Raw genomic sequence first — 12,004 nt, 5'->3', positions numbered from 1 at the left:
TGTGTTAGCATGCTAACATTTCCTAAGGAGCACGAAACACAAGAAAAGGCTAAGGTTTAAAGGACATGGTATTGCACAGTTCTGCAGAATTTGGTTATAAGTTGTGCCAATTCAGTGTAGAGATATTTTACAGTGCACTTCGATTGCACTTTTCTGTTGGTGAGATCGCCTGCACAGTCAGTAAGTGTTCCACATACCTGTGGAGTATGACTATATGTGCTAAATTTCACAGTAATCCGTTGAATAATTAGTTGAGATATTTTAGTTCGGACATAGGAAGCACTTGATATACGTATAGAGAGTGAACAGGGGGCAATTTTGCTTGCTTCAATCCCCTACATTCAAGCACGGCCTGATCCACTGCGTTCTAACAACAGCTTGTCCAAGTATGTTTTCAAGGGCACTTCCTTCAGATTGCACTGTGAATGGCTTTAAAAGAAGCCAGGCCTGAAATGCAGTGTAAATGGAGAGAGTGCGTGTACAGCAAGACCCAACCTTCATGCTCAGCCTTACCTGCTTGTTTCTGCCAATGTTTTTTTGTTTAATTTAGTTTATAAGAGTTTTACAGTCTTAGGTTTCAAAAATCAAGAAAGGAACACGGAATTAGGAGAGAAAAAGCGATGTGAACTAAAAACTATTACTGTCCAGTCCATCCTCTTTCTAATATTGCTTCAATCTAACCACAAAATCCTCCACAAAATTCAACTCAACATATCTCAGTGCTTTGTCACTGTCACTTGAGAATAAATGTACTATAAATACATATGAAGAAATCAGATAAACTACATTGCACATACAGTCAGCCATTTCCTCATTGTACTTTCTCCTAACACTGAGGAAAGATAGTTGTCAATATATCTCAAGACAAACCAGAACAATAAAGTGTAGAGAAATAGAGTTGATTCATGTTTTAGGATTAGAATCCATGTAAAGCCTCTGAAGATGATTCACTAAACCGATCACTGTGGCTTATGCAAACTCCTCTCTTCTTGTTATAACAATGCTGCCTTCAGCAGAGGCTTTGAATCCGCTGCTATAGTGCTGCTCAAGGTGCATTAAACAATTTTTCACCACGAGTGGGCAAATGGGGGGGGAAATTGTTAGCAAATAATTGCCCACTTAAACATCCAGCTGACACTGAACAACATGAACATCCTACTGGGATTCATGTTTCTAGGCACCTGATGAAAGTATGCCCAACATTTATTTTAGCTCTGGTCTGGTCTTGTAGAAAATGACACTCGGCACCAAAGACCTGAAGGACCTGAGTGTCCTTAGAAAATACATGAGCCTTTTTGTACAGTGTTTTTAGTGCTTTCTTTCTCCAGTCCAGTTTGTTGTCCAAGTACACTCCCAGGTATTTGTACTGAGATACGACCTCCACCTCCTCCCCCTGCATAGAGAGACGTTTCACAGAACTCCCAGATTTTCATTCCTTTGTTTTACTAATGTTGAAGATGGTTAAATCCACAGCAGTCCACAAACCTGTCCACTACTCCCTGGTATTCTGTGATGACTCCACCATAAATACATCCTACAACTGCAGAGTCATCAGAAAACTTCTGAAGATGGCAGGACTCTGAGTTTTACCTGAAATCTGAGGTATACAGAGTGAAGAGGAAGGAAGACAGTGGAGCACCGATGCCACAGACCACAGTGTCAGACACACAGTGCTGCAGGCAACAGTACTGGGGATGGTCAGTGAGGTAGTTCATGATCCACTAAATCAGGGAAGTGTCAACCTGCATGTTTTTAAATTTCTCTCCCAGCAGTGCAGGCTGGATGGTGTTAAATGCACTGGAGAAATCAAAAAACATACTCCTCACTAAGCCCCCAGGCTTGTCCAGGTGGGTGTAGGTGCGATGGAACACATGTATGATGGCATCACCCACTCCAAGCTAGGGTTGATAGGCAAATTGGAGGGGGTTAAGTGAGAGTATGACCAGAGGTTGGATGGATGGGCTGCTATTACAGTTTAATGATAGCAGTGGACGTCCATGTTGTATATTTTTGTCCTGAAATTGGCTAAATGCTAAGAACTAATGTTTAGTGCTATGACCACATACATTCAAATATCAGAAAATGTTTTACTTTTCAACATCACTTACTGCCTGAGGGCTTTAAAATGTGGTGTTTTTAAGTTTGTAGCTTGCTCCTTCCAGAGACAGCAGTCTACAAATATTCTGCTTGGATTCACAACTACAATGGAGTCCAACGTTGACCCAGATTCAATGAAAAAAAAAAATCTCTAGAGAAACTTTGCAAAAAGTATAGCATGCCTCTCCACTGTCCACCTGTATTTGCAGCTGCAGAAGTAACTTGGCTGATATTGGTTAGAAAAATACAACTTTTTTTTTTGGTCTACTCGCTTTTCATCAATAAGCAATAGCTACTGGATTTCTACCCTGGTACGTGATTTCCTTCCTTATGACACAACCAAAAAGATGTCATGTTTCATTCACAGGAAGGGAGAGACAGTGAGAGGTGATGACATGCAACAAAAGTCCCCAAATGGAGTCAACCTGGGACACACTGTAGGGATGACATTGGATGGCATCTCGAACCTCTATGCCAATTGGATGCCCCACTGATATCATTAAAGCAACTGACCCCAGATAATCTTGGACAATGAAGGAAAAATCAATTAGCCATTATACTATAAATGCCACTTGTGACCAGATTCTCCACAATACATCTCACATTAATTAAGACTACTAAAAAAAGAAAAGCTACAAGGAAATTCATAATAAAGATATACTTATTTATATATTTTAGAGGTGTTTACGTGTTCATTTTATGAAATCTCAGTATGGATGTTTAAAAGTGCACTGTATGCATTAACACTATGCTTTGAGGTAAATTAAAATTTTAGACATCAGTGTCTACAATTATTTTTTAAGAGGGATTTTAATGATATTCCCACATGTCACTTCACATCTCACAACAGCTGAAACAGCTCAGTTGGAGTGCAGAAAATATCTTGAGGGGAATCTACAGAGTCTAACAGCCGAGTGCAGCTATCATGCAAAAAAAAAAAATTAGAGGTTTAACTTTATCTGTCATCCTTAGGCACATAATTGAACACACACAGGCACCCACACATGCACTTGCACACAAACCTTTATCACATCTTCCCAGATGCGGACAAACAACTGTAATCTCCTGAACATTGTGTTGACTGACACAGTCCATTCTCAAAAACACACATTTTCAAATGCTCTATTTTTAGTTTTCTTATAATGCTGTTACACTGAGAGGAGAAAGATAAGCTTAACAGTGCGACAGTAACAGCAGGACACAGTCGGAAGAGAAGAAAAATAATCTGTGAAAAATAGAGGCCCCATTTTGTCCATGGAGAACTGTCGTGCTGTGTCGGTCTATGTAGCTGTGTTTGTGTTCGTAATTAGTGTACACAAGCCCGAGTCTATGAATGCAAATGTATCTATTTATGTGACTGAAATAAAAGTTCTTGTGAAGCTTATCTCACGTGACAATGAATCATTTCTTCAACTTCAAAAGTCTTTATTTTAATTGATGATTTTAGTTTTACAGTATTATGAAGCTGATAGTTGAAGTTTGCTGATGAGACTGATGGAGCCTTACTGTATAGACAAGCAGGGCTTAAGGTAGAATACAAAGTTAATTATTGCAGTGATACATCTTTCACTGTTCAATCAGTTTAGCTTCATGATTCTTTACTTTATATAACATAATTAGGTTAATAGTAAAATCATTAGTTCACTGTGGTCATTAACCATTTTCAGTCCAAACAATGACCTGAGCACACTAATGGCTAACGGCCCTCTACGTGGTTCATTGCATTTAAGTAGTCTTAAGTCATCTTTCTGTATTTCTTTTAAACAGATATTCTTTCAAACAGATTAATCCCACATTTGATTTCAGCACACTTCCACAGTAATATCATTAGCAAATGTGAGTAAGTCATTAAAAGCTGACTAAAGCGATTTAAAAGGTTAATTTATTTCCTAATCATTCTCCTTCTCTGAGCAATTATAATAAATCACCATCTTTATGAAGAACTTTCATGTCACCTTCAGTTCAGAGACTTGATTTCACCACATTTTACAGCCACAATCTGCAGTTAAGGCTGAAATCATTTGCATATTTGCATGCAGATTAATGTGAGTGACTGTGTGTGTGTGTGTGTGTCTTGCAGTTGGTGGTCTGACAAGCATATTTTTACAAACAGACTTCTCAGCATAACCCCGACAGATGGTATATTCTCTCTGCAATACTCACTGCTAATGTTGACAAGCAGTTTTAGTTTTAGTTTTAATTTATCAAACTTTAGTTTTAAGATTAAAAAGCTCACACTACCGCACAGTACGCCTTTCCTGTCTTACCTGTTGTAGATATCGTCGTCCTCCCCTCCCCAGCCCCAGTACTCGTTTGGAAAGCCGTTGATCTTCAGGAACTGTTTTTTACTGAGGCCTGAAACTCCTCCAAAGTAACCTGCATATGGCAGCCTGCAGAAGAGGCAATGGCAGAGAAGGGACAGATGAAGGAAGGAGAAGAAAGAAAGAAGAGATAAATTATTTCAAATCACCTCAGAACGTTCCATGACATCAACTAAATTCACATAGGTTATATTTAATAATAACAAAGATGCAGGCTACTGAGGAGTCAAGCTACTACTGTCCTCAGTGCTTGTTAATTTGAGTTTGCTTGCGGAGCCTGGACAGGACATGAAATTTTGGTTTTCAGACACTGCTTGAAGAGATCAAAATTTACATTTGAATAACCTCTCCAAGTGTTTTAGGCAATCAGATCTTTTCCTAATGTGTCTTGTTTTGGATGCGTTTTTAAGTGGGTAATTCATGGGAGCCTTTTTTGCAGTAAGTGGATAATCCTTATCCATATATAATCCACTCAAGACACATGAAATGCCCGAGTGTAGAGAAGAGCAAAGCATTTCTGCTTGGACCTCTTGTGTTTACTCAGTAAACAGAAAGGAAACAAACACTCGCCGTCCATGTTCTTCTCACTGCGCTAGATTGATAAATGCAAAGTTTAATTACACAGTTTGTACTGTATGACCCTACATGGAAAACACAGAAAAAAAGTGAAATTAAACCTTTAAAGGAGTAAATAAATAAGGAAATGAGGAGATGGGAGCATGAGAAGAAACAGAAGACAGATAGTCAGAAAGGATGATACAGCACAAATAAATAATAAATTAAAACGTTGACGATGGACAATTTTTTATTTTTTACCATTGTGGTGAGAAAATTTGGACAGTACAGTTTGACAGCCTGTTTGGGGGATAAGAGCGTCTAAATGGCATACACTTCAGGTTCCTCAAAACCATTGGGGGATGGGGTGAATGTCTGCACGTGGAGTGCACCGACTGCATGCGTCAGACAAATAAACTTGATGTTCATTTAATGCATCAAAGGTAATGTTTATTTCAACATCCTTGACATCGTTCTTGTGAAGCACTTAAGCTGTATGCATCTGTGTGCTATACAGAGCCTACGCAACTGCTCCACACCTGAGCAGACCATGCTGAAGATCAAAACTAACAGATGATAACAGTCAAGTTTTGACTGCATGTGCACACCCATAGTGCGAGTACGTGTCTGTCACATGAGCTGTAATCATAAACTGGCCTTAAGATTTGGGGAAAAGCAACTAGTTGTGATGGTTAAATATAGGATAAAGGGTTAGGATACGCTTTATGTCAACAAGTGTCAAGTGTGCTTGTGTCTGTAGACGTGGGCCAAGGAAGACATTTTATCTTCGCCTAAAAAGTCATGAGACTAGTGGAGTGGGACAGACGTCAGCTGGGAGTGCTATGACAGTCGCCTGGACTCTAACCAGGGAGAGATGCATATGTGTATGTGTGTGTGAGTGAGTGCATGTGTGTTAATTCTGTGCCGTATGTGTTGTCAAACATATGACAGCTCCCTGTTTAAAGATGACAAGCAGAAACTAATGAGACCATATGCTTCTGCACAAGTTCTCCCAGCAACAATATGGTGAGGAGTTTGTGTTTACGCGTGTGTGTGTGTGTGCTTAAAAAGGACACAAAAAAAAAAAGACAAGAGAAACAGAGAGAGCAATAGAGAGACGTGAAATCTGATAAACTGCATGAGTTTAAATTTTTGATTAGAGACTCTTATATAATAGGCTATAATATAATCCATCTGATTATTTCCTAGGAAATATGTGATATTTATCCATCATATAAAAACCTTTAAACACTACTCAGACACAGATACAGTATAGGACTGACAGAAATTAGCCAATAATGTGATTATATCCATTTAGCAACAAGACGTATAAGTACTTTTATTTATAAATGTGAGTACTTTAACTTGTAATAATTTAAACAGTTGGTTAAATAAACACTGTTGAAAACATAATATCGGGTTGATCTATAATGACAATATTTCTTATTTAGATCCTTAGCTTAAATGAGTATTTGCGTATTAAACTTGATCACATTACTTATTCCTTATTTAGTAGTGATTATTACAGAGAAACACTTTAGCTGTGACTCCAGGTTTTCAGGCACTTTTAACAAGTGACGATGCGAAGAAACACTTTATTTTCACGTTGACTTCCTTAATCTACATCAAACACGCTGAACACATTTTCTCCATAATGCTGCACTTTACTCCTCTTTTTTTAAATAGAGCATTATTAACTTTTACAAGTTCAATAAATTGACATATTACTTCACTCTTTGTTGACCCATGTCACTGAATAGAGTGATAACATTGCAAAAATTAGGTCATAACCTATTCTCAAGCTACAGCCCATAAATGTGTAAATGGGCTGTAGCACCCTCATAGCACACCTACGCAGGGAACAAGTACTTAAATATCCACTAAATGTTGTATAATATATTGGTAATATCATTTATACATTGCATAAGGTCCTCTGAGAGACTGTAGTTTGTGGTGAGTCATGTTGTCAAATGGTCTTATAGGTGACACTTCCTGCTCAGAGAACTGGAGGTGTTGCGGTGCTAAGGTAATGGAGTAGCACTTAATGTGACCTGACTTTCACTCACAGTGTTTTCACCATGTATCAGATGATGCTTTTACATTTGGTAGCAGCTAAGATTATTGTCCTGAAATGACACGGCCAATGTACAAAGACACAGAAACAGCGACGTGAAGCCCAAACCAAATATTCCATTAGGTTTTAGTGTATTTCTTTCATTGTTTAGTAACTTTCTTTGATTAAATCTAGAAGCCTCCTGACACCTCCTGTTATTCTTTTTAAAGCTAGAGAGACTTGAACTGTGCTGACCTTGGGAACCAATTTTCTGCAATGATCTGATTTTCTCATCAGCAATTAACTACAATCACTTCTGTGACCTTCACTCACTCTATCCACAGGACTTGTACTTTAATTCTCCTTTTCTTCACTTTCTAGGGGCAAAAAAAGTCTGACGAAAACATTCTAAGTCTTTATTGATCCATTGCAAATAAGAACTGTTTGTTACAACATTGCCTAAAACCTGGTGTTGTGTTTGTTGCCAGAGAGCATTAGCTTATTGAGCACTACATCGAGGAGCTGCTGAGGGTTTTCAGTGGGATAACTCTTGTGGACTGACAGCTCTTGGATAGGTAGGTCACATTCACTGGCCATGTTTAGACCATTAATCAATGTATCCAATGCTTTTAGGTAATTGAGGCCAGATGTGTTATCATTATGCAAATCAGCACGACTAAATCAGCACTCGACCATTAGGCGTTGGCTGTGACGATGCAGTTAACTGTGGTCCTCTTCTAGTAAAAAGCTCAATATTTGATCTTACTAATGATAACTATTATTTTTAGGTTTCATGTCATAAAATGATGTTTGGTCCAACACACAAGACATATAAATCCTCATTAATGAATGGAACTAGTTTTCATTCAGCCTGTAATGTTTCCTCAGCTGTTTCAGTTTTAAAATGTACTGTATTTAATAGTTCTAGTCTGTGTGTGCTGTATTTTTGCTTGTGATGGATGGAAGTTTTTTTTTTTTCTGCAACAACGAAGCTCTGCCAACCACGTCAGGACCTCAGTGGTGAAAATATGGAAAACACACAGAATCCTTATATAACAGCTTAATGCTCCAGAAACATAAGCTACAGTAGATATTTCAGCGTCTCCCTTCACACAGGCAAGTATGTGTAGCGTTCAAATGCAATTGTTCAAAGTTAAGGATCCTGCTGTAGTCTCGACTGGTTATACTTTATATTGTGTGCTGTTGTTAGGACTACTTAACTATGACCAAATCACAACAGCAGCAGTGAACTGTTGCTCATTTCAATGCTAATTCAGACTACATACAATGATTGCCAAGTATAATGAGATTTAATGCTCTGTTTATTGTCTGCCAGAACAAAGACTGTGGGCTATCTCTAAAGTAGTGTGTTAGGCTGCTAGTTAGATATTTAAATTTTGCACATTTATATTCTACAAACTAAGTGCAACAAGCTGTGATAGTACGTGTGTGTGTGTGTGTGGCTTCATTTAAGTGGGATCACTGATCATGTTGATTTTCATTAAGCATCACAACTTATTAAAGTTAATGCAAGCAAAAACCAGCACTAAGAGGTTGGGTACTATTCTTCCCCGTCTGCTCTAACACCACGTTCTGAACATCACTGCCACACCTGAAGCCAAACTTGTCCATAGCGATGGCGAAGTGTCTCGGCTGGTCGTAGCAGTGGTAGAGGTTGCGGTCGTCCATCGGGATCAGGTCCACATCACTAAAGATGAAGCAGTCGTAGTCTGCTTCCTTCAGAGCCTCCGTGTAGCCAACATTCAACAGCTTGGCACGGTTGAAAGTGTCTTCACCCAACTGCAAGAAAAAAAAAAATATATATATATATAAAATGTTTTGAATTATAAATAAAATAGCATGTTCTAAAAGCCAGAGAAAACAAATATAAACAAAGAGAAAATGAGACAAGCTAAATGAGGTCAGGCTCAAGTCGAGGGTGTTTATTCCATCAATCCAGTGTCAAGGGATGTGTTCATTGACGCAAAGAAAAGATCAGTTGTCTGAAACAGTGAAACACATAAAAAAGTAGCCATCAAATCTTGAATGTTTTTATTTGTGAAGTAAATTAAAGTAAATAAAAAAACAAACAAACATTATTTTGTATTGTATTAAAAACTGTAATTCAGAGATAAATCCAGTGTTTAATTACTTGAACTCGGACATAAGAAATAATAAGAAAAACTTATATATATTTATAGTTTTAATTTAATAGAAAAAAGTGATTATGCTAACCGGACTGACATAATAAATAATATTTTGCAACAGAATGGATCCATGGTATCACAACTAAAGCAGTACTAGAGCATCACTGAACATCAGTATTATGCGTCTGTTGTGCTGGTGTGTATTTACACTGATCAGCCACAACAGTTAATCCAACTGGTGGTTTTAACACACTGGTGTACAGGCGTCAGCGTAGATACTTAGATGTAGTATGCGCGCAGGATGAACTGATGTATATATTGACCCCAAGGGCACCAGCTGCTGCGGTGAATTACATCTGTTCTTCCGTGGCTCAGTTTTAGATGAGATAGATGCATTCTTGTCAAGCAGCACAGGAGCATAAAAAAGTTGAGGTTAATATATACTGTACGTTAACTCAATAATGCACAGGATACTGTTTATCTCTTTCCAATAAGGTACCTGTGCACCAGCTTGGTTTGGAGAAATCCAAGTCCTTGTCAAGCTGAAGGAGGTCAGTGAGGAAAGAGTAAACACATCTTTAGTGGACAATTTTCTAAAGCACGCTGAAGGTCCATGCTCCTCTGTGTTTATTTCACTTGACAGTTTTGAGGCCCAGGAAATGTAAAGAGAAGCAGTAATGTGCCATTCAGGAGTGACCTGAAAATCAGTCTGAATATGCATTTACAGACTGAGTCATCAAGACAATTTCCCATCAGGAAATACTTATGGCACATCTCGTTCTTTTATCTCAGCACAAATAGCCTCAGGTCCCTTAAAGTACATTGTAGAATCAGTCACTCCAACAACTCCAGCTCTAGTTGCGTCACATACTTTCTCTGCTTATTAAAAAGTGACAGGAAACTATTTATATGTCAATTTAGTTAGAACAAGAACCAAAAGAACCAGGGAGAAGAGGGGAAAACCCTTTGCATTTGAGCTGAAACAAAGGGTCAATTCATCAATTTGTTGATTAATGGAGGCTTCAAATTATGAAGTGTACTGTATAATTAAGTATTACAAGGCAAAAATGGCAAACATTGCCTAGATTAACTCTCTAAAATATACAATCAGGGATTGGCCAGCTTGCAGTGATTGAGGGGGAAGATGAATTCCTCAGTGTATCAAAGCATTCTTCAGGTTAATGTGAGACTGTCTGTACGTCAGCTGAAACTCTGTAGAAGTCGGGTGATGCAACAGGACAATGACCCAAAAACACACAAAAGAATGGCTTCAGAAACAAAATCGATCGTCTGGAGTGGCCAAGTCCGAGTCCAGACCTCAACCCAATAGAGATGCTATGGAGCCATAGCAGAAGAAAGCCACACACGAGACGTCAAAAGAATACGACAGAGCTGAAGCAGTTCTGCAGGAAGAATGGGCTCAAATTCCTCTTGAACAATGTGCAGGTCTGATCCACAACTACATGACACACTTGGTTGAAGTTCTTGCTGCCAAGAGGGGTCAACCAGTTATTCATTCCAAGGGTTCACATATGTTTTCCACTAGCACTATGAGGTTTTTATGGATGTTCTCAATAGAGAAGACATGAAAGATATTTTAGGCACATTATGTTTGTTAGTACTCTTGACTTGAAGATCAAGATCAGATCAGATCAGTTTTTATAACAAATTAATGCAGAAAACCATGAAATTAAAAAAGGGTTCACATACTTTTGCCTTGCCACTGTATAGATTTTGACAGATGAATTGATAAAAAAAAAAGGATTTCCCCTTTGTCGAATAATTACTGCAAACATCAATATTAATACTGGGCTTGTTATTATGTTATATGTTGCAGGCTTAGCATAGAGCTACATACATCACACAATCAAAATACTAATTATTTCAATTCATTTATGAAAGATACTTTTCTTGACACGCTGTACAGCCACAGTAACATTAGATACTTACAAATGCACTTTGGAGTTTCCTGACTGTAATATAGACTTTCGTGCAGATCCGACCAGTGTAGTACTGTTAAGTCATTATGCAAAATGTCTAAGATGTAAGGAGCCCCACATGACAAGATTACATGTTTATGTTAATGAGACTGGGTAGAAACTTAAAGCTTAATTTTTCATATCAAAAGGGACTTCCTAGTTGATGTATGCCTGGCTATCTGAAGCAGAACAATGCAGCAGTGTTGAAAATTGCTACAGTCACATATTCCTTGGCCATTAGGGAAAACCACCCACTTCTGACAACACAGAGAATCTCCAAGATGATTAATGCATCTGCTGCTTATCCTCACTGCTGTTAAGGATACAGTGTCTTTTTTTTTTCCTTTTGCTTCCATACTCGTGCATTATCTGTTGACTGACCGTGAATCATGCACAATGTGTAATCCCCCTGGTAAAGCCACTAATACCTGAGATTTGAGAGCATAATCCCTTGTGTAGGTAATAAATATTCCATTGTGTCACCCAACATCAGTTAAAATACTTTTTTTTGAATGGTTGGTTAATTAGGTTGCAACGACATCATATGAGGTTAGGCGGGCAAAACAGCACCGAGCAACCAGAGCAGCAACACCAGCAAAAACACAGGAGAAATGTATAATATATGTATATCACAGTACTATGTTTAGTTTGGTCTACTACTTTTCAATTTAAACATAAAATGAACATTATCGTTGTTATAAATGTGTCATCTGTTGCAGACCTGTTCATTGGTTTAAAATAAATTGTGTAGGAATATTAAAAAGTGAAAAGCAACAATAAGACTCCTCCCTCATACTTCACAGTATATATTTTATACATATTTCATTCATCTCAACAACTACTTGCGCAAAA

The 12,004-nt window shown here is 38.1% G+C and overlaps 1 protein-coding gene across 1 annotated transcript in view; it reads right to left on the bottom strand.

Moving 5' to 3' along the window:
- The window catches only part of b4galt2 (UDP-Gal:betaGlcNAc beta 1,4- galactosyltransferase, polypeptide 2), a 121,798-nt gene that overhangs the window by 20,600 nt on the left and 89,194 nt on the right, over positions 1–12,004 (bottom strand). The window contains exons 5-6 of the mRNA XM_026374002.1: positions 8,639–8,826; positions 4,365–4,487 (exon numbers count right to left, since the gene is read on the bottom strand). Coding sequence (XP_026229787.1) covers positions 4,365–4,487; positions 8,639–8,826 — 311 coding nt within the window. The remainder of the gene's footprint in view (positions 1–4,364; positions 4,488–8,638; positions 8,827–12,004) is intronic.

This window comes from Anabas testudineus, chromosome 17 (genome assembly GCF_900324465.2).
Source record: "Anabas testudineus chromosome 17, fAnaTes1.2, whole genome shotgun sequence".
In the NCBI taxonomy this organism is placed as follows: domain Eukaryota; kingdom Metazoa; phylum Chordata; class Actinopteri; order Anabantiformes; family Anabantidae; genus Anabas; species Anabas testudineus.
The sequence above is the reverse complement of the archived record's forward strand: the minus strand, read 5'-3'. Positions and strand labels throughout refer to the sequence as shown.